General features: G+C 45.6%; 1 protein-coding gene across 2 annotated transcripts in view; it reads right to left on the bottom strand.

Moving 5' to 3' along the window:
• VPS13A (vacuolar protein sorting 13 homolog A) overlaps positions 1-23548 on the bottom strand; it is a 313415-nt gene that overhangs the window by 144027 nt on the left and 145840 nt on the right. For both annotated transcript variants that reach the window (XM_060237484.1, XM_060237485.1), the window contains exons 33-36: positions 20556-20863; positions 20006-20153; positions 4018-4168; positions 1844-1971 (exon numbers count right to left, since the gene is read on the bottom strand). In XM_060237484.1, coding sequence (XP_060093467.1) covers positions 1844-1971; positions 4018-4168; positions 20006-20153; positions 20556-20863 — 735 coding nt within the window. The remainder of the gene's footprint in view (positions 1-1843; positions 1972-4017; positions 4169-20005; positions 20154-20555; positions 20864-23548) is intronic.

Raw genomic sequence — 23548 nt, 5'->3', positions numbered from 1 at the left:
ATAAGCAATTGTTTGATACAAAGAATCGTTTTATTGATAATTCGTTGTTGCTCAAGGTATGGTACCTTGAGAGTGATACAGAGTTGCACATAGCATAGCGTTTTAAGGGCTACATCAAAGGATATAGAAAAGATAACCTCAAGACATAACATGTATATGTGAATTGCTACAACTATGCAAAAATACTACCCACTACTATCATGCGGTTGAAACTTCCCTTGTTCCCATACATTCCTGCTTCTCTTGATAAGCGGTGAATGGGAACTGTTCGGGGGAGGCGCCTTTCTCTCTATCATCAAAGTTACTGCATTCCTACATTTTCTACCCAGAGGTGAGAACGCAAAAGGAAGGCGAGAAAAGTGAGGGGGGGGGGGGTAAGCTTTGAAATGCAACTATGGGAAAGGAAAGATTCCAGAACAAAGGAGAGACAGAAATTAGATTCCAATAACTGCATTGATTTAATACACAGAAATAGCATGCTTGACAGGGTGTGAGGACAGGTATTTCTGAATTTCTTGCATTGTGTAGGGGGTTGGACTAGATGACCCTGGAGGTACCTTCCAACTCATGATTCTACACAGTCTCTAATTGGCCAGTATCAGCTTATATAAAGTATATCATCAGCTGTGTACTGTAGGTGGAAAACCTTTTGTTTAGAGTCAACAAGCCATTGAGTTGGCTTCTGACAGAGAAAGAGATAGGTGAAGTCAGTTGTTCTGATAGGATTAGTCAGACAGGTTCTTCTTCTGAGAAAAGGAAGTAGATTCTTTTGCCTAAATTGAATAAGAACTACCGTGAGGGAGCATTTTGATTCTAAGTCCAGAAATCTTAAAAAAAAAAAAAAAAAACCTGCTTTACACAGACATCAGCACTGGAAGAGAGGTTTGACAAGTTATATAGTCTCAAGTGCCATTTCAAAGGGTTTAAGACAAGAAGACTCCTGTCTGTCCCTCAAATTCTTGTGGTGGATCAAAAGCCAAACTAAATATCTGACAAAGGATGGGACAGAAAAGTCTTTTATAACAATAAAGACATACATGCTACTGAGGCTAAGCAACAGAAGGGAACTAAGTTTTTGTGGGAAAATATGCCTAGGAGTTGGGAAGCCACAGGGGTCCATCACAGATGTTCCAAAAGAACCTGCAGTTTCTCAAGAAATAAACAACAACAACAACAACAAAATTTTATTTGTATCCCGCCCTCCCCGCCGGAGCAGGCTCAGGGCGGCTAACAGCAATTCAAACATTAATTATACAGAAATAAATAAAATTACATTTAAACAGTTAAGTTAAAAATTCAGTTAAGTTAAAAAAATAAAGTTTTCAGAAGTCTGAGACCGATTTCTCACTACACTTGTTCCAGGGTGGAGAGCCCTTCTGCTACTGGTAGCAAAAGGGCTCTCCACCCCGGAACAAGCATAGTGCAAAATCAGTCTAAGTCACACATGAGAAGAGAATGGAGTATGTAAACCAGGTGATTTCTTGCAGCCATTCTTGGAATGAGCAAACCATTATGTCTGAGTGAAGCCAGTGCTGAGAAAGCAAATAAGAACTAAGCAATATATAAAGCTGTGTTTTTCTGTTATGTCACTATGTAAAGACGTACCATAGAAAGTGTCATAAAATGGTCAAAATTTAGCCAAAAGACAGAACAGTTCATCACACATCAAACGTATCTACTCAGGCTCTAAGTCTCATTTGTTCAACTGGCTAGCTAGATGACTATTACTAGAAAAAAAATCAAGCTCTCTGCCTGCTAACAGATACAGAGCTATCCTCTGAAGTTACTCTGGTCTATGCTCAATGAAATACAGAGGGTTTCTGGAATGGATTTATTTCCTCACCTGCTTGGAGCTTGGACTGTACAAAACTAGAGTGAGGGAATCAAACTGGATGTCCAATTTTAGCGTTGTTTTAACTTTAACAGAGGAGTGCGTTTCCACTACAGCAGATGTTACCACTTTCATTCCACCTTAAAAAAAATTAAGGCCATCAACATTAGTTGCAAATATCATATCTACAGAAAGAAAAGATAAAACAACACATTTTCTGATGCACTGCAGCCTTCAGAGACCTTTTCCCTGAAGACAAATTTATTTTTTTTCTAAAGATAAAGAAGCCTTGAGATTAAGTCTGGTCAACTTACCATTTAGCAACATCCTGCAAGATGCAGGTGCATATAGGCAATATGGGCTTACAATTTCTTTGTATTAAAATATATGTATAAAAAGTGGAATCCAAGAGTTGTTCCAGGAGAAAAGAACAAATTTGTGTCTTTCTTTCATCATAGCTTTGTACTAGGTGTACATATAACAGCAAATCATCCAAATGTACCAAAATGGGTGTAATTCTCAATTCTCAACTACTTTAGTTTGACATTGTTCATTGAGTCCTGAATCTTCATCAGCATCATGTTTAGAAACCATACACTGAATTCCACATGAACAAAATTAGTTATATATATATAAATACATTTTGGTTATATCTAAGTTATTTCACTTGGAGCATCTTCCTGCACATAATGTACCAGATTCGCTTCAAGGTGCTGATTATTATCTTTACAGCCCTATATGGCCAGGGTCCTGCATACCTTAGGGACCGCCTTTCCCTACACATGCCCCAGCGAGCACTTCAAGTCTCAAAACCAGTTGACAGTTCCCAGCATCAGAGAAGCAAAGCTCAAAACAACGAGAGCCAGGGCCTTTTCTGTTGCTGCCCCTAGCTGGTGGAATGAGTTGCCGGTGGAGGTTAGGGCCCTGCGAGAGCCCTTACAGTTCCACAGGGCCTACAAAATGGCACTCTTCCGCCAGGCATTTACATGAATGGTAACATCTGCAGCAATGGGACTGGCCCATGAGAATACCACCAATGGCCTACTTCACTGCGCTACAGTGATCCTGAGACCTCTGAATATAGGTAACCACTAGAATTTAAATCGCTGCCTGAAATTATGATTGTAGCACAAGCAATTGTTTTAAATTGTTTTTGTTTTATGTTTTTATTGTTGTTTTATTGTATTGGTCACACTAATGTATTTGTGTCAACCCTTGGTTTGTGAGCCGCCCTAAGCCTGCCTTTGGTGGGGAGGGTGGGATATAAATTAAACAAATAAATAAATAAATAAATAAAATGTTGTTAGCTTTATCTATGCATCTTTACATAGCAGTGTATATCTCTGGTCTCAGAGTATGGATAAAAAATCTACACAATGGGGAGGGGGGCTGAGCAGCCTTTGTAAAATTCCTGAAAACCCAGATTTACTGAAGGCAAAATGATCTTGGCTTCTGTTTTAAGGGTTGTTTAACAACCCAATAAATAGGTGACAGAAGTAGCCGGAGTAGGCAGAGAGCAAGAGGTACTGGCAGCACCAGTGGCTGGGCAGGAAATGATACAAGCAAGCAGTGTAGAAAGGTAGGAAGGCAGTAATGCTGGTAAGCAACGCAATGGCAGAGGCAGCAAGGAGGGGAAGAGACAAGTGAGCAAGGAAGGTTGTTGTGGCAGGAAAGGAAAGAGGGAAGGAAGAGGAAACAAAGAATTGTAAGCAACAAAAAAGCAGCAAGAGGAAGCCAGAACCTGCAGATGTGACCCCCCCCCCCCCAAATGAGTTTATCCAAGTTCCTTGTGTTCACTGTTAGCCTCTCCTAACTGTACATCCCACCAAAAGGTTAACAATGTCAAGAGATGTGGAGCACAAAGCTCCAGGTCAGGATTTCTGCTCTAAGCCTGTCTTTCTTTCCCCTACTTCTTAACTAATCTGGGTGACCAGACTGCTGAGAAAGAGGCAATAAAGAGGAAGATGCATTCCTGAAAACCCAGGAAGGGGCTGGAAGGAGAGATGGCAACTAGTTTGGGAAGAAAGGAAAAGGGGAAAGGAAAGAAAGTGGAGACTAAGCTGGGGATGGGAACAGAAAGGAAGTAGGGGCTAGCATGACAGGCAGGATTTTGGTTCCATCCTTTGAATTTTCTTGGTCCCTGGCTTGTAGCTACCTCATTTAAATCATTTTGTCGCCAAACATACCTCCAGAATACTGTGAAGTACTGATTGTTTCACTGTGGCTGCTTCCAGCATCTTTGAGCTCTGGTGCAGAAGTTGCAGGGCTAGAAGTCTCTCCTAAATTTTCATTCAGAGTCCTTAAGACAGTGGTTACATCCTCTTGACTCAGAATCAGCTTTAAAAAAGGATGATATTTCTAAATTTTATTTTGCCTGAGCATGCAAAACACTTTTAAACATCACAGGGTCTCTGAGAGGCATAATTTCTGCAATCCAAAATTTGTTTAAATATTCCTTTAATAAAATGTTTGAAGATCAACTGACAGGAGACAAGAACTTCACAGTGTTATTTCGTGTGCAGAACACCCTTCAGAAATCCTTCTTTATAAGCTCATGAAAATTCAATTCTAAACAAAATGAAATGTTTTGTTGGCCTATTCATAAATTTTTTTTGGCTTCTGGATTCAAAAGGAGGTGGGAGAAAAACAGGTTGCTTACCTGTAACTGATGATCTTTGAGTGGTCATCTCTGCATTCACACTGATGGGATATAGTGCGCCTGCGCCAATCCCAATCAGTACTTCTAAAACTCCTCCCAATTGGCATTCACCATACATGCTCACTGGAATGGGTGCGAGGATCCCGCCAGTTCCTTCTGACTACTGTAAGTCCTGAAAAGAGGACCAACAGCAGTGGGAAAGGAGGGCTGGTAGTGTGAATGCACAGATGACCACTCGAAGATCATCAGTTACAGATAAGCAACCTGTTTATCTTCTTCGTGGTCTGTGCTTCACACTGATGGGACATTAGCAAGCAAGTCAGAGACCTACCTGGAGGAGGGTGCTGGAAGTGCTGCTTGTAAAACTGCTCTGCCCACCAGAGCTCAAGTGTGACAAACATCTAGAGCGTAGTGACACACAAACATGTGGGAGGTCGTCCATATGGCAGCTCTGCAGATGTCCATTAAGGGAACTGTTTTGAGGAAAGCAGTAGAGGCCACGAGTGCCTTGGTTGAGTGGGCATGAATCGGGCTGGGGTAGGGTTTCTTTCCCAACAGGTAACAAAGTTCACTAGTTTCCTCTATCCATCTGAACAGTCACTAAGACAAGATTCCGGTTGCCAGCAATTTTATGGCATAGGAGACAAACAAGGACGTCTTGTGGATGCCCTTGTCCTATGCAAATAGGACAAGGCCCTCCATACGGCCAACATATTAAGACATCGTTCTTCCGCTGAGGATGGATATGAGTAAAAGGTAGGTAACACAATGTCTGCATATAAGTGGAATTCAGAAATGACCTTAGGTAAAAAGTTCATATCCGGAACCAATAAAAAGAGATGTATGGAACATTGCACCGGAGGGCCCTCAGTTCCCCTACCCTATGGGAGGATGTAACTGCAACCAGAAAAGTAGTTTTCCAGGTTAAAAGATGTGGGGGGCACGTTGCCATGGGCTCAAACGGGCAGAATGTGAGGTGATTCAGCACCAATGGGAGGTCCCGGGAGGGGGGATGTCTTGCTGGTGGAAACAGACGAATGAGGGCCTTCAGGAATTTCTTAGTAGATGGGTGGGTAAATATCAAAAAGCGATCCACCAGGGAAAGCGATGCGGACACAGTGGCTAGGTATACCCTTAAGGACATGTAGCTAAACCCTTGTCAATGAGGGACAGCAAAAAAACTAAAAAAATCAACAATCAACAATGGTGAGATGGTAAGGGAACTATGTACAGAGTTCTTATAGTCCATAAAAGCCTTCTATTTGTAGGAGTACAATCCTCTCATAGAGGATCTTCTGCTGTTAAGCAGGACATGATTGATCCGTCTCTTGATTGACGTTAGTGTTGCTTCCAGGTGGTCAGCTTCAGGTGAGGGACAGTGTGGTGAAGGAGACAGCCGCCGTGGCCTAGGAGAAGATCAGGTTCTGGAGGGAACTGGTAAAAGGTTCGCTTTGACAGATGCAGAAGGGAGGGAAACTAATGCTGCATCAGCCACCAGTGGGTGATCAAGATTCCCTTGGACCTTTGTGCACCAGCTTTGTGTATCACTCTGGTAATTAGAGACAGAAAAAGGAAGAGGAAGAGGTGCTCCCCGTTCCCCTGCAAGGCAGTAAGAGCCCATCTCCAAGGGATTTGGGATCGGCCCCTGCCCTGAAACAAAATTCTCTACACTTCTTGTTGTAACTGGTTGCTAGCACATCAATGTCCGGATGTTCCCATTTCTGAAACAGAGGTCATAAGTATGTCCAGTTGAGTTCCCACTTGTGGAATGACTGCCCACCCCCCCCACCCCCCCGCTCAAGGTGTTTACTGTGACATTCTGGATGCCCAGTAGGTGTGGGGCTACTGAGTGCACTTCCCAGCAGAGAGAGCTCTCCCAGATGTCCAATGCTAGGTAATACAGTCTGAGAGACAACGTCCCACATTGCTTGTTGGCATAGTAAAGAGCTGTCGTATTGTCCATGAGGACAGATACCACACAGCCCTTCAGTAAGTATTGGAAGGAATGTAGTGTGTACTTGATTGCCAGAAGTTCCAGGAAATTTATGTGGCTGGTTTCAAGATGCGGTTCCCAAGGGGCCCGACACAAACGCCCTATAGATGTGCTTTCCATACCCAAAGGGAGGCATCTGTTGTCACTGTCTGAGTGGGAGAGGAAATCTGAAATGGTGCGCCCTGTGTAAGATTCTAGCTCAACTCTCACCAGGAAAGGGAAGCTAGGATCTCCTGCAGTAGCATGAATCTCTGGTTGTGAGAGTGCAGTGCGGGTTGAACACCCTGACAAACCACATCTGTAGTGGTCTCATGCACAAGCACGCGTGTAGAAGAACTGCTGTAGTTGCGGCCATCATACCCAATAGCCATTGGATCTGAAGGGCTGATGCATCTCCCTGACGAGGAATTGTCACAATAAGAGACACAATGGCTGTGCCCTGTCTAGGGGGAGGAAGGCTCTGCACGGCGGGAGTCTTGCACTGCCCCTATAAACTGCAATCTCCTGGAGGGAGTCAGGCAGAACTTCTCAGTGTTGACTTGTAGACCCATGGTAACTTCCAGGTGGTGCTGAAGGCGCCAGGAGGGTGGGGGCACCAAATTGGGCTCCCCACCCCCTCCAGGTGTCCCTAGCAAGCACCTAGTTTGTCTGCCTCCTCCCATACTGGCCGCTACCACTCCATCTTTCTTCCCTTCGCCTCCCCCCCCCATGGCTCTGCACCTCCCCCCTCCTCCTCACTCCCGACCCTTCCCCACGCCACCTGGTTTTCAACGCTGGAACTGGCTCTACCACCGTGTTCCGGCTCTCTAAAGCCCACCTCCACTCACTTGATCATTGGCTCGCCGCGCTGCGCTCAGTCTGTCATCAGGCAGCTTCCTGAAAGGGAGCCTCAGCTGCCGCTAACTCCTTTCCCAGAACCCAGTATCGCGAATAGAACGCTGTGCGATGGAATTGCGGTGGGACTGGTTCTATGGCTGCCTTGGCCAGCAAGGTAGTGATCTCTTCCTGGAGAGATAGAGAAGGAGGGGTATGTATAAAGCGATGATGCCTCGGGGGCAAATCGAACTCTATGGTGTAACCCCTGTGGATTATCGCCAGGACCCATGAATCCGATGTTATGGATTCCCAGATGGGGTAAAAGGGGAGCAGTCTTGTTGTATGGAGATGGTGTGGTAGAGATGGAGGTGGTACCAGCACGGCAAAGAGACTGTTTTGGGGCAGCAGTCGCCTTCTTAGTCGGTTGTGGTCGAGGTCGTTGATGGAATGGTTGCTTAGCTGGTGGAGCTTTACGTTTCCAGTAGTCGGCCTGTCTGGGTGAACGGGGATGCTTGTAAAAAGATGGTTTCCAGCCTCTTTGCCTGTTGGCTTGAGGCTGTTGCTGATCAAACCCTAATCTCTTGGCCCTCTTTCTGCTGTCATCCACTGTAGTTAGGATGTCGTCAGTAATAGCATTAAAAAGACCTTGACCATCAAAAGGGAGATCTATTTTGAATTTAATGTCAGGCTGCAGTGATGAAGAGCGGAGTCAGGCATGCTGTAGTAAGGCAATGGAGGTGGCCATGGTTCTAGAAGAACAAGCAACAGCGTGGCGGACTGAGTTAATCCGTTGTTTGCTTACTCGGGAGAGCTCTTGTAATATCTGTGATGCTTGCTTCTGTGCAGGGTCAGGTAAAGATGGAACCAGTGTATTGAGTTGAGACGTTAAATTAAAAGTATATGCTGAAACATAAGCCAGATAATTATGGATCTTGGAAGTGGCAGTCGAGAGGGAGTAAAGTTTTCTTCCCAGGGTGTCCAACTTCTTTCCCTCTTTCTCAGGTGGGACAGGATGACGTGTTTGTTTTGATTTTGGGGATGAATGCACAATCATCGAATTGGGTGCAGGGTGATTAAATATAAATTTTGAATCCAGTGCATGTATCTTGTATAAGGATTCAATCCTCTTGGATGTAGGTGGTACCGATGCAGGCTTGTGCCAAGCCTCCTTTAATCCTTCCAGGTGAACGGGTAGCATTGGCAGAAAGGACCCTGCAGGTAGATCCGCATGGACCACATCTGATACTCTCGGTAGGTCTGTGGTAAATTTTATGTTGAGTGTATTTGCCATGTTTGTGAGCGGGTCCAGGTATGCTTTGGATCCCTCAGATGGAGAGAGGTCAGCTGGCTTTGTGATGTCAGACGTAGGTGATGTTGGTGACGAGATCGATTGTGAGGACTCCTAGTGCTTGGCTTCGGAATCCTCCAGAGCATCCATGGGAGTTGGAGGTCGGTCATGTGTAGGCATAGAAAAAGGTAAGGCCTTACTTATGAGAGTAGGTTGGTCGGGTTGTAGTGTTTGCTGCTTCGATGGAGCAGATGTTGAAGGAGTTGGTGATGTTTGCTTCGGTTTTTGACTGAAATGTCGGGGTTGATAGTAAACTTCGTCATGGTACCGATGACGGTGTGTATCTTCATGGTACTGAGGTTCAATGTGCCTGTATTGATGAGTTTCCTCACGGTACCAAGGTTGATGGAATTCCTCATGGTACTGATGTCGATGTTCCACAGATGGTGATCTGGAGGGTCTGTAATATCTATGGCGTCGATATGGAGATGGAGTTCTGGACAGGCTATAATAATAACAGCAATCCCTATGCCGACTTGTAGACCGTTCGAGGTACCTACGAGCTGGGGACTCCCAATGGAGTGGGGAGACAGCAGAATCTTTGAATATATGTAGTGCCAATACCTCACTGAATGAATGCATCCCAAGTAGGTTGGCTCGTTGAGCTCGGAGTCGAGGTGATGGTTCCGGAGACTCCGTGGCCAAGATGTCTTCAGGCAAGGACTCGTGAATAGACAGTGACAGGGATCAATTACAGATGACTTCATCGGTAATAATATTGGTAGGGATCGAGAGTTTGGGTGGAACAGTCGGTGCTGTGGAGGTCGTCGGATGCGAAGTCATGGTATCCAATGGTCTCGGGTCCGAGTGACTCTTCAAAGTCGACTTCGATGTAGATTTCGACTCCGAATGTCGCTTCAACGAAGATTCCAAGCAGTTTTTTTCTTGGAGTCGTCCAACTTTTTAATGTGTTTCCCGGACTTAGGCTTACTGGGAGCCTAACACGGAAGCTGCCGGTTTGACCACGTCCCTCTGCGGAGTCAAGGAAGGTGGTGAGTTTTGGGACCCAGAAGCATACGACATCACAGGCCGCAATGAAGACTCTAAGAGATAACTCTTTAGTCTAGCAGTGCGGTTCTTTCTGGCCTGTTTCCCGAATTGACTGCAATGGGTACAAGTGTTGGTCCTGTGGGCCTCCGCCAAACAAAATAAGCACAGAGAAGAAGATGAAAAAGATATTGGCTTTATATCCCGCCCTCCACTCCGAAGAGTCTCAGAGCAGCTCACAATCTCCTTTACCTTCCTCCCCCACAACAGACACCCTGAGAGGTGGGTGGGGCTGGAGAGGGCTCTCACAGCAGCTGCCCTTTCAAGGACAACCTCTGCCAGAGCTATGGCTGACCCAAGGCCATGCTAGCAGGTGCAAGTGGAGGAGTGGGGAATCAAACCCGGTTCTCCCAGATAAGAGTCCGCACATTTAACCACTACACCAAACTGGCTCTCCGAGTGTCCGTCTGTTCAGGGGATTTTGGTCCCACACCGAGTACGCTTATTGAAAGTCATTTTAGGATCCTTCCCTTCCATACGCCCAGGCGGGGGGGGGGGGAGGGAAAGGACGATAGTAAAGGGAGGTAAAGTTCTTTTTTTTTTTTAACAATACCGTAGAAGTCTGAAGACAAAGATGACGATGACGACGAAGAAGTAGGTTTGAAGACAGAAACAAGGCTAGGTGAAGTTGAGGAGACGCAACGAGGAGAGGCTATTCCAAACGGCAGTTAGAAAGAAACTGGGTGGGTGGAGTGCCTCCCCCTCGCTCCAGGCATGCAAAATGGATGCCTGCTCCCCAGGACGAGAGGGAATACATGCCAAAATAAACGGCTAGGCTAGCTTTAAATTCTCAGAGGTAGGGTTTGTTCCAGGCGGAAAACCCATGTGTAGGATAGCACAGAGACCACGATGAAGATTTTCAACTTTGACCCATAGAAAGACCTGGAGGGGGGCTCTGTTGAGGTCTGGGCGACCATGGCTGTTCTGGTGAAGATTTGGTGTAGGTTTTTCAAGCCCAGGGTGTTCCAGGTTTTCGGTTTGGACTGGGACGAGGAGGAAACTCCTAAATGTTTGGAGGTTTTAATACTTTTGTCCAAGTGCTGGAGTACCACGGTCATGGAACTGAAGAGGCCATCACCCTTGAAGGGGAGGTCTTCCACCCAAGCTCTTGTATCCTGTGGTAGGACTGTGATCCAGAGCCAAGCATGTCATTGAAGAGTGACAGCTGTGGTGAGGATCTTGGCAAAGACATCCAAAGAATGCTTGGCAGCACTGACCTGTTGTTTAGCTAAGATAATGCCCTCTTTTTGGAGATGCTTAAGTTCCTGCCTTTCATCATCTGGCAATGATGGTAAGACATTGGATAATCTCTCGCACAGTGTATACTGGTATCTTGCCATGCAGGCTTCATAGTTGGCTGTCTTAATGGCCAAGGGCTCCTGCCAAAGATACCTTTTGGCCAATGGAGACAAGCTTCTTCCCTTCCTTGTTTGGTGGGGAGGAATGTGTGTGCTTGTTTTTTGATGACGAGGACATAACTACTGGGTTAGGTTTAGGGTGGCTGAAGAGGAAAGTTGCATCCGATTCCTGGATCTTATACATGTGGTCTGTATGTCTGGATGAGATTGGTGCGGACGCCGGTTTCGCCCAGGGGGCTTTCACAGCTTGGAGAAGGACAGAACTCATCGGTAGGGCTACCAGGGTCGATGCATCCCATTGAACGATGTCGAAAACCATGTCCATAATGACAGGTTGAGATTGTGTGACCAGTAAGGAAAGTGCTTGAGCCATGCATTTAACAAAGTCTCCATAGGCCCGGAGGCCCTCCAACAGGGAGACGGGGTTTTCCTCTAAGAGATGTTGTGGAAGAGAAGGTTCCGCACCAGACTCTGGAGTCTCCTAATGACTGTTGTTGAATTCATCAGAGTGGGATGAGGCTTCCCCTTCTGAAAGTCCTGGCAGCTGTCGGAGTTTTCAATCTTGTTGGTCATGGTGGAACCTTCTTTAGTGCCGGAGGTGCTCATTCACTGGGGCAGGTTTTCAGTGCCAGAGGGTCTGGGGTTCAGAGTGCAGAGTGCATTGCAATGGCAGGAGTCGTAGGAGGCCAAGGACTGAGTATCCCAGTCTGGTGGTGGGCGCGAGAGCCACGAGAAGGTGGATGGCATTGGATAGGCCCCGAAGAGGTATTGCCACTTCTGTTGATCCCAGCTGGAGGGTGGAGGTGGCGGAAAAAGATGGTCTTCTGGAGGCTTCAGTGCTGGGAGCTCCACCAGCTTCTCAGGTTGTCGAGGTGGAGGATCTTTCGGTGTATCCATTCAGAGTGGAGGATTCATTTTAGCCTGTGGACTGCTCTCCATTCCTGATGAGAGGGAGTTAGAGGTTTGCTGGGTGAGGTCAATTTTGAAGTCAGAAAGGGCAATCTCTTGGGTCTGAATTTCCAACTGTACCAGTTGTTTAATTGGCAAATCTAGAAGCCAGAGAGGTGGGAGAGTACCCGGTTCCACAACTCGGAACAAGGCAGGCTGCTCACCCATTTGGCCATGAGAGCTCTTAGCAGAGTCCTTCTTGTGGCTCTTGTCCTTGTGCCATTTATGCTCTTTGCCAGGATTCGGCGTTTCTGCACCATCCGGTCAGCATCAGATTGAGCTGGCACTGTGGATGTGGACAGAGTTGGCGTGGAGGCGTGCACTGTGTCCAATTGAGATGCCATAGTAGGGGCTGTAAGTGCAGCATCCAATAAGGCTGTGTGAAACCTCACTGCCTGGTTTTTTTTGGGTTTGCCGAGAAAACGTTGCGCAATGTGTACAAGTCTCCAGTTTCTGGGTTTCCCCAAGGCAGAGTAGGCAAAGGTCGTGGCCTTCAAGTGGAGGGAGCTTGCTACCGCACTTTTTGTAGCACTTAAAGCACCCCAAAGTTTTTCCATGCAACGATGGTAGGGTTGCGGGATGTATGGAGAAAAAGGGATTTCCCTCCCCAGAAGGAGAAGAACCAACAGAGGGTTTGACTCATCAATTTCTTTCAGATAACGAAGTTAAGGAGAAAAAAGGAAGAAAAATGATTGAGTACCAATGAGAGGAAGAGGTAAGCTCTTATCCGTGCAGCAGTCAGAAAGGAACTGGCGGGATCCTCACACCCATCCCAGTGGGCATGCGCAGTGGAGGCTCTGCGCATGCCAATTGGGAGGGGTGTGAAAATTCTTTCCTCTAGGCTTTAGAAATACCGATCAAGATTGGCATAGGCGCACTATATCCCATTAGAGTGAAGCACAGAGACCGCAAAGAAGATCTACCAGGAGGAGGAAGCGAAAAAGAAGTAAGTGTTAGACTTGTGCTCCTTTCACAATTCCTTGGAGGGGGCACTATGAGGAGGCAGGGAGATCTCATGTTAATTTGAACATGTTCTACTCAGCTTCATAGGAAACCAGGTATGATGAGAATTTCATTATAATCATGTTCACTAGCCCAACATACTGTTTTCAACAGCCATTTTTAGCAATGAGGCCAAGCTTCAGATCTCTACACAAACTAAACAACTCCTAAACAGACTTGAGGCTGCCCTATTGTTGACTTCAAAAACCCTCTTGTATGCTTATGAGAGAGCAGGATTAGCTGAGAGTTAGCTTCTAATTTCCCTCAGGAAACTGGGCCAGAACACATCCCTCCAAGGCTAGGACACAGCAAAGTTCCCCCGTGTGGGAGCTGGCAGCATCTGATTTTAAGTTCAGGGACTGTAGCATCTCAGCAGGGATGCACTGAAGTATGATCTCCTGACTAAGAGTTAGCTTCTGACTTCAAAGATTTCAGTTTTTCACGGCTGGTAACATCATTAGGGTTTGTAGAATCTTTCGGGATCAAGTGCCATGCTCTACTGGAGAAAGTTTTCCTTCCAGACGTTTCGTTCTCAGCTGCGGAGAACATCCTCAGTGGCGTTGCAGCCGGAGCAGGTGCTCAGACCTTCTTGGCTGCTGTGCAAGGTCTGAGCGCCTGCTCCGGCTGCAACGCCACTGAGGATGTTCTCCGCAGCGGAGAACGAAACGCCTGGAAGGAAAACTTTCTCCAGTAGAACACGGCACTTGATCCCGAAAGATTCTACAAACCCTAATAAAGTTAGCTTCTGCTCCAGCAAAGTTTCCTGGGGCAGTCTGATTCCTCTTCCTTGCCCATCTCAGAAACTTGGTTAGACCCTGTATGGCCAGAGTAACATCAAGTTTATCAAAACAAGAGATGAGGTAGTGACTGTTTTCTGTCTCCACCTAGCCCTGGGAAATTCTGCAATACCCCATAGGAGACACTGTGGTATTTCAGCAGTGAAAGAATATCAGAAGCCAGTTCTCAGCAAATCCTCCAACCAAGTAAAAGGCAGCTTTGACTCCTCCCTATAAGCTTCTCCCTGTGTCATTGCAATGGTGGGGGATGCAGAGAAAAAAATTCCTATTTGCAATGAATAGGCATGAGCAGTGTGTCAGCAAACTTGCTTCTGATCATGACTGATTATCAGAATGTGAGTCAACCTGACTGATGATCAGAATGTGGGTGCTTGACCGTCATTACAAGATACCACTCTTCACTTCTCTTTTTTGCAATAATGAAGTGGAGGATAAAGCATAAAATTCCAACAGTTACTCTCAATCTCCACTACGCTCCCTCCAGTAGAATGGAGACAGAAAATACAGTCTGATTAGACAGAAACAAAGAGAGAAGAGGAGGAGAATGGATGTACACCCCGCCTTTTGCTAACCAAAGGAGTCTCAGAGCGGCTTACAAATCTTGTTTCCTTTCCCTTCTCATCCCCACAACAGACACCCTGTGAGGTAGGTGGGGATGAGAGAGTTCTCAGAGAACTGCTCTTGAGTAGAACAGCCCTGAGAGAACTTGTGGCTGACCCAAGGTCACATTAGCAGGTGCATGTGGAGAAGTGGGGAATCAAATCTGGTTCTCCCAGATAAGAGTCTGTGAAATTAACCACTACACCCTTTACTAACCATTATAATTTATCAGCTATTTCGTACTCTCTCTCAAAAAAAGTTAAAGGCTTGCTTAGTTTTGCATGGAAATAGAACAATTTAGAAAATTACACATTAGATATCACAATTTGCTTTCAGAGGAATTCAGGTAACATCTGTCAATTCTAAGTAGTTTAAAACCATAAATCTGCAATACATATTGAAAACTTATCTAAATAAGCAAACATCAAAGAACTTCATATTAAAGAACACTAACTGTATGCATTGCTGAAAACTTTGCAAAATACAATAAGCAATTAGGTCCTGCCCGTCTAAATTCATACTCTCCGGAAAATCTCTATTCAGGGTGTGAGAACATGGAAAAGCCTTCAATTTGGGCGTGATATGCTGATATCGATGCCAGGTATAACTTAATAGATGAATACGAAAGACCAGAGTCCAATAAATGCAATAAGAATGAAAAAATTGTGCAAAGACTAGTCTGATCCAGAGGGAGCTGAGGAGGAGGAACAAAAGAACCAAACCGCTTCCACTTCAAACTATAGGCTCTTCTGGTAGATGGCTTTCTACTGTTTAATAAAACAAAGTCAATCCTGTCAGAAACAGGTGCTAAGTGATGAGTCAAGTCGTTAGTTTCAAGTGAGGGATGTCGTGATGGTATGTCTTGCCCCCGTTGGTGAAGAGGAGATCCGGCTCCTTCGGGAAAAGCAGCGACTGTCCTTGAGACAGCTGGAGGAGAAGTGGAAACCACAACTGACGTGGCCACCAAGGGGCTATCAGAATGCAGCTGGGCTCTTCCCTCTTTATCTTGATCAAAATCCTGGTTAGCAAGGGATGAGCGGAAACAGATAAAGTAAGCTGCGAGACCAATCGAGAAGGAGGCCATCGCCCTCTGACAGGGGATCCAGGCCCCCCCGAGTGCAAAAGCGATGACACTTGTGATTGTAACGAGTGGCAAAAATGTCCATCTCGGAGTGACCCCAAGCTGTGTACTGGTGTGAGGTAGAGTGGGTTCAATTCTTGCTCGTGTAGTTGTGCTCCCCCTCTGCTCAGATAATCTGCCTGGACATTCAGGGTACCCGGAATATGTATGGCACAAAGAAAAATCCCCTGATCCAGACACCACAGCCAAATGTTCATCGCAAGACGACACAGACTCTTTGACACTGTGCAGCCCTGTCGATTGATATACGCCATTGCCGTTGTATTGTCCATCAGTATCGAGATGGATTTTCCCCTCACTAGAGGGAGGAAGGATTGAAGAGCAAACCAAATTGCCAGAAGTTCTAAATAACTGATGTGATGAGCCCGCTGCGATAGGTCCCAAGTAGCTCCCACAGTTAGGCCTCTGAGGTGGGCTCCCCATCCCAGAAGAGAGGCATCCATCGTCAACGTCTCTGTGGGGGAAGGTAGTAGAAATGGAGCACCTTCCAGAAGGTTGGGAAGATCCCCCAACCAACGGAGGGAGTGTAGGACTGACGACGGCAGCGTGAGCATGCCTGCAGGAGAGTGGCATGACGGTTTAAATACCTTGAGGAACCATAACTGCAGAGGTCTCATACAGAGCTTTGCCAGTGATATGACTGCTGTCGTAGCAGCCATAAGCTCCAGAAGCCGCTGGATGGAATGAGTGGAAGTCCTTCCCAAGGTCCCAATGCAGCACGCCATTGACGACAATATCTGAGCCCTTGGAATTGGGAGGAAAGCTTTGCAGACAGTGGAGTCTATGAGGGCCCCAATGAAGGGTACTCCCTGGCTGGGTATCAGATTGGATTTCAGGAGGTTCAAGCAGAGGCCCAGCGATTCTAGCATCTTCAACGCTATTTGGATGTGCTTCAATAGCAGGGAGCTGGAGCCGGCCACCAACAACCAATCGTCTATGTAGGGAAAAACAGTGACCCTTAACAGTCGGAGGTGAGCTGCCATAACCATCATGGCCTTGGTAAAGACCCTGGGGGCCGCTGACAAACTGAATGGAAGGGCAGTATATTGGTAGTGATCTGCACCCACTGCAAAATGGAGGTATTGATGGTAACCCAGCCGTATGGACAGGTGAAAGTACGTGTCTTTGAGATTGATGGTCACCATCCACGAGTTCTCCAATAGTGGGAGGATTTGAAATAATGTAGTCATCCTGAACTTCTTGTACACAATGCATTCATTCAGGCCCCAGAGGTCCATAATAGGCCGAAGTCCACCATCCTTCTTTGGAACAGTGAAATAATGGGAGTAAAACCCTGCAGAGTGTGTGGGATGGGTTCGATGGCTCCCTTCTTTAGGAGAGATTAGACTTCGGTATTTATTTATTTATTTTATTTATTCTATGATTTGTATCCCGCCCTTCCCACAAAAGTGGCTCAGGGCGGCTCACAACAGAGGCCTCCAAGGGAAGTGTAACAATGACGTGTGGGATGGGTGGTGACTCTTGAAACTCGATTGCATACCCCCGAGCGAAGATTGTAAGTACCCAAGAGTCTGTTGTAATACTCTCCCAAGCATGGAAAAAGGGAGATAGCCGAGTGCTTCCCGGGGTGACGGTGCTGGAACGACTGGAGTAACAATACTGGGGAAGTCAAAGACTCTGCTTGGGGTTGGTAGGCTGTCTTGAGCGGGATTGCCGGAATTGTCCTTGAAATTTCTGCTTAGGTGGGAATGATTTTCCCTGTTGCAAGTGGGACCGGTTCCACCAGGGTTGATCAGGGGAGGAATGGCTCTGAGATCTACATGACCACGGGCAAGAATATGGCTTTTGTCTAAAAGGACATGTGGATGAAGAAGCACTCAGGGTACGAGAAGCCTTAATACTCTTATCCAGGTCCTGGAGAGTGGTATCGGTCGAAGAGTGGAATAGACCAGAACCATCGAATGGGAGGTCCTCGATTGCAGACCTTGTGTCCTATAAGGCAAACTGATAACGTCCCAAACAGGTAAGATAATTGGTAGTCTTGATCCCTAGCGACACAGTGGCATAAAACTTTCTTCCAAACACGTCTATCTTCTTTCCCTTTTTGTCAGGGGGAGAGGATGCACAGTGCTTGCCCTTGGATGAAGATGTAACCACCAGGGAGTTGGGCTTGGGGTGGTTAAACAGCAATTCAGCTCCCTTCTCTTGGATATTATACATGTGGTCTAAGCGTTTCATGGAAGCTGCCAGGGAGGATGGTTTTTCCCAGGGCCCTTGTGACAGTTTGTAAAAGCATGCTGGTGAGAGGAAGAGCGACAGCAGTAGAGACATCATGTTGAACAATGTCAAAAACTAGGTCGTTGACCTCGGGTTGGGGTTGCTAAATCGACAGACCCAGGGAGGTAGCCATCTGCTTAATTAAGTCCCCATAGGACTTGAGATCCTCCGAGAGAGAAACTGGGGCATCATCAGCCACTGGTGTCGATGGTGTAGGCTCAGACTGATGTTGATCAGAATCGGCGCCAATTGAACCAGCCGACTCCTCAGCATCCGAAGGTTTGGATTCAGATGGGCGGGTGAGAATCAGTGTGGACGGGCGTTTCAAAGCCGATGCCGATCTCAATGGTCTAGGGTCCTCACGGCGTTGATCTGCAGAGTGGTAAGCCGAACACTGATCCCATTCTGGCAGGTCCCGGGGGTAATGCCAGGAAAAAGGTGGATGATAGGGCTGGAAAGGGTAGTCCTGTGCATGCTCTCAAGGTGAAAGCACACTATGGTGCTACTGGTACCTGTTCTCATCGTGCCGAGGGCGATCCCCTTCATCCAGAAAGCTAGGCTTGTCCCGACGAATGGGCGAACAACACTGATGGGGTTGAGCCGGGGAATCATCTTTGCTTCCTCGTGCCGACCCTGAGGAGCGCTGTGTAAGATCAATTTGTTCCACATTGGTGTCGAAGACATGGGCCGATGAGGAAGGGGATCTGCGGGGCATGGGGTCCTTCCAGCGCAGAGAAGCCAGGATCTTGGGAGGTACAAGTCTCAGTGGCAACAGATCGGGTAGTGCCTTGTTAAGCATCAGTCAAACCCTTTCAAGGGAAACCTCCGATGGAGTCGGGGAGGCGCGTTCCCCCGTCGCAGCTGACTTATGCTTATTTTATGCTTTGTGCTCCTTGTCTCGCTTGCATTTCGACGAAGCGGTCAAAGACTTGGAGCCATGTGCCGTTTTGGTCTGCGGCGTAGATGTCGTTGTCTTGGTTGGCGTCGGAATAGCCATCGGTGCCGATTAGTCCGAAGACCCTGGTGCCGAGCTATGTTCCATTGGCTGAGGAGCTAACACCGATTGAAGTAATGCCACTCGAAGCCTCGCAGCTCAATTTTTCCTGGTCTGCTTGTTGAACTTTAAGCAGTGACCACAGGAATCAGTGCGGTGCCCCTCTCCCACACAAAGCAAGCAAAGGGAGTGACCGTCAGTCGGGGCGAGCTTGCTGCCGCACTTGAGGCACCGTTTGAAGAACCCCCACATAGACAGTAGGCCCACTGTCCGGAAGCCGAAAGCCACCGGGGGGGGGGGAGGGAACGGGGTGAAGGTTGACCGAAGCCCGGACTCGTGGAGACACGAGGATAAGTCTTTTTTTTTTTTAGGAAGAAACAGACGATGATGGAGAAGACAAAAGGCGAAAACTACTAGAAACTTGATGAATAATTTTCCAAAAACCAGAGAGCCGAAGGTAAGTCTCAACAGCGCGGTGGTCAGAAAAAAACTGGCGGGATCTTGGTGCCCCACCTACTGGGCATGTGCGGATGGGTCCGTGAGCATGCCCAGTGGTCGGGACACAAAAATCCTTTGATGGAGCTTCTCAGTATCAAATTTTGCCGTTTATGGCTTGCAAACCAAATTTCATCAGGGTCTACTTTTAAAGCAGTTAATGGCAGTTGGTGGACAAACCCCTGCTTTCTGTTCCCTGCAAGAGCCACAGAAACAGCTAAGCAAAAGGGAGGCGCTCCATACCTCTCAGCTGTTTCAGATTATCTTAGACAAACCCTTTAAACTGCAAAGGGACTGCAGAAGACAGCCCTCCCCCCAAAAGAAGGCATTCCCAGTCACTCAGTTGTTTCAGGCTGTCTTCTACAGGACTGCATAAGACAGCCCCAAACAGCTGAGCAGCAGAGAGCAAGGTGCTCCTCGTCATTCAGCTGTTTTGGGGGGCTTTCTCCAAACCCCACTTAAAGAGACTGTGGTTCCCCATTTAAAGGAACCAGCTCTGTTTGTGGTTTGGTCATGAACTGCATTTTCTTGATCTGCAGCCATCCTAACAGGGACTCTGAGATCACTGACTGGCTGTGACATCTGCAGGGCAGAACTGGAAGACTGATGTAACAAAAATACTAAGGATAATTTATTTCATTCCACCTCCACTTAAAAGTAACTATAATTTTTATATATAATGTTTGGTTAGCTAGGTTAACAGTTCATACAAAACAGATATCTAAACAAAAAACTTACATTCATTGGTTTAAGATGTCCAAATATTTTAATATCAGGAATTTCATAATACCAGATAGTAGCTAAATTGCGTTCAATAATTACTTCAAGATTTAATGGTTGTAGCAGCTGTACTTCTTTTTGCAGTAAGTTTCTTACAATGCTTGATCTGTAAATAGAAATTAAAATTAACAACAGTGCAACAGTTCACTTAAGATTGCAGTGCATGTATTCAAGAGTGCAGTTTTAATTAATTTAGAATACACAGATAATACTGTATGTTGTGTTTCCAGAATAATACAAAAAAGATCTGGAGTTAAGAGATATTACATAAAAGAACAAGGAAATAGTGATGATTTTCTTCTTAAACAATAACATTTGTGAGTAACACTATCTTTCTGTTTGGTTTATTTGTAGAACACAGTACATCCTAGCAATACTTTGCTTGTCTTTTTATTCATTATTTTCACAATTCAATTTTGGATAACTGTCTATAAATCATTATTGTCTTTTTATTCATTATTTTCAAAATTCAATTTTGGATAACTGACTATAAATCATCAAAAATCACCTGTATAATTTCAATTCACTCAGTTTCACATGGATACAGTCAAGAACAGGTGGAAGATTATATCGACCTTTAGCTTTAACCAGAGAAAATTCATTTTTTATAGTGATCAAACCAAAATCAGCAACAAGAACATCTGTAGATAATGCTGACTGTGGTATTATGACAACAGGTGCTTTAATATTGACATCAAGTGCCATTCGTGAACTCTGTTGAGCCAGTTCCTTTACACCAGTAGCAGCTTTTTCTGCAGCCTGAACAGTGGCTTCAGTAATTGCTTCCTTTGCAGTTTGAAAATTGTTTACAAAAGCCTAGAAAAAACCAAAAGAATCACTTCAGCAATACTGTTAGTTTTGTTCATTTATAATTGTTCAAATTAACACTTCCCAAATTTTCAGTGTGGTTTTCTCATAAATATATGCTCGAGTGCCAAAACTGTATTGTGAAATGGGAAATGAAACTGAAATGTACGCATATGGGTGCAAATATAAATCTGTGGTCTTCAAAAACAACACCTTTAACTATAAAAAGGAATATACAAAAAAGGGGATGAAAGAAGGAAAGACTAAAGTTGACACTTCTGGACACAAGGTGCTTTCATGATACTCCAGAACAGGGGTGTCAAACTCATGAGGACCAGATTCGTCTTAAATGAGACCTTGTCAGGTAGGGCCATGCGTGTCATAAAATGTAATGCCAGGTAGCAGAGATATAAACTTTATAAAGGACACAGACAAGCACAATTAAAATTTTAAAAACTTAAAATAAAACATGCTTAAAGCAATAGCACTCATTGGTCTAAAAGGCGCTTTCTTTGTATCTCTCCTGTGTGATCCAGGGAACTAGGCAAAGGAAGCGCTGGATCTTTCCTTCCCCAAGGGACCAGAAGGGAGAGGAGCCACAGACAAAAGAAGGAAGAGATGCTTGGTTCAGTAGCTCTGCTATGCGATAGAGAGAGCTATTCCTCTCCTCCTTCCTTCCCAAGGAAGGAGCCTCAGCCAATGGACAAACTAGATGCTTTGTTCTGTAGCTCCTGTGTGATTGAGTAAGCCTGGCAAACCAAGCTGTGATGCAGAAGGGAGCAAGAGAGAGGGAGAAGGAAGCAGATGACAACTAGTTGCTTGGGGCCTGATACGAGCCCTCCGGGGGGTGTGATTTGGCCCCCAGGTCATATGTTTGACACCCTTGCTCTATAAAGTAAGCCACCAGATGCAAAATTTGACTGTTCAATTTAGAAAAAAGGAACCAGAGACTGCCTTTTTCCTCATATGATGCGAAACAGTAATAGTATTCATACAAAGTATAGATGTAAAGGAAAAATGTAGCCAATTAGAAATATAAGGAGCTGACGGAGCGTCCCTGGGATGTGTGGAAAATAGCAAGAAAGAAAACGGGTTGGGAAGGAGGAGCCTTGCCACAGTCTCTCTACATTTATCCTCAAACTACAAAAACTTGGTATTGAGGTGGACACTCTTTTAAGAACATAAGAACATAAGAACATAAGAGAAGCCATGTTGGATCAGGCCAACGGCCCATCAAGTCCAACACTCTGTGTCACACAGTGGCAAAAAATGTTATATACACACATACACTGTGGCTAATAGCCACTGATGGACCTGTGCTCCATACACTGTGGCTAATAGCCACTGATGGACCTGTGCTCCATATTTTTATCTAAACCCCTCTTGAAGGTGGCTATACTTGTGGCCGCCACCACCTCCTGTGGCAGTGAATTCCACATGTTAATCACCCTTTGGGTGAAGAAGTACTTCCTTTTATCCGTCTTAACCTGTCTGCTCAGCAATTTCATCGAATGCCCACGAGTTCTTGTATTGTGAGAAAGGGAGAAAAGTACTTCTTTCTCTACTTTCTCCATTCCATGCATTATCTTGTAAACCTCCTTCTTATGTGACCAATTACAGTATGTCACAGAAGTGAGTACACCCCCCCCACACACACATTTTGTAAATATTTAAGTATATCTTTTCATGTGACAACACTGAAGAAATGACACTTGGCTACAATGTAAAGTAGTGAGTCTACAGCTTGTATAACAGTGTAAATGTGCTGTCCCCTCAGAATTACGCAACACACAGCCATTAATGTATAAACTGCTGACAACAAAAGTGAGTACACCCTTAAGTGATAATGTCCAAATGGAGCCCAAAGTGTCAATGTTTTGTATGGCCACCATTATTTTCCAGCATTGTCTTAACCCTCTTGGGCATAGAGTTCACCAGAGCTTCACAGGTTGCCACTGGAGTCCTCTTCCACTGCTCCATGATGACATCACGTAGCTGGTGGATGTTAGAGACTTTGCGGACCTCCACCTTCCATTTCAAGATGCCCCACAGATGCTCAATAGGGTTTAGGTCTGGAGACATGCTTGGCCAGTCCATCACCTTTACCCTCCAGTGGCAACCTGTAAAGCTCTGGTGAACTCTATGCCCAAGAGGGTTAAGGCAATGCCGGAAAATAATGGCGGCCACACAAAATATTGACACTTTGGGCTCCATTTGGACATTATCACTTAGGGGTGTACTCACTTTTGTTGCCAGCTGTTTATACATTAATGGTTGTGTGTTGCGTAATTCTGAGGGGACAGCACATTTACACTGTTATACAAGCTGTAGATTCACTACTTTACATAGTAGCCAGTGTTGTCACATGAAAAGATATACTTAAATATTTACAAAATGTGAGGGGGTGTACTCACTTCTGTGACATACTGTATATATTTTAAGAACAATCCAATTTAGGCTTATGGATCACAAATACCAAAAAGTGTTCCCCTCACATCCCCGTTTGCTCTGCAGCCAATCTAGGTATATTCCAAAGACATGGGAAGATATCTCATTATTTTTTAACTTTAGATTCCCCATTCCATCATCGGACTTTTACTCTGGCACATTTAAATGCCTTCCCATCAACCGTTCTCTTTAGGTTTAAACAGATACCTCTCCAAAATAATGTCCATGTGAATTAGGAGTCCTTGA

The sequence above is a fragment of the Heteronotia binoei genome, chromosome 4 (assembly GCF_032191835.1).
Source record: "Heteronotia binoei isolate CCM8104 ecotype False Entrance Well chromosome 4, APGP_CSIRO_Hbin_v1, whole genome shotgun sequence".
NCBI lineage: Eukaryota > Metazoa > Chordata > Lepidosauria > Squamata > Gekkonidae > Heteronotia > Heteronotia binoei.
This window is presented reverse-complemented; position numbering and strand designations above follow the sequence as displayed.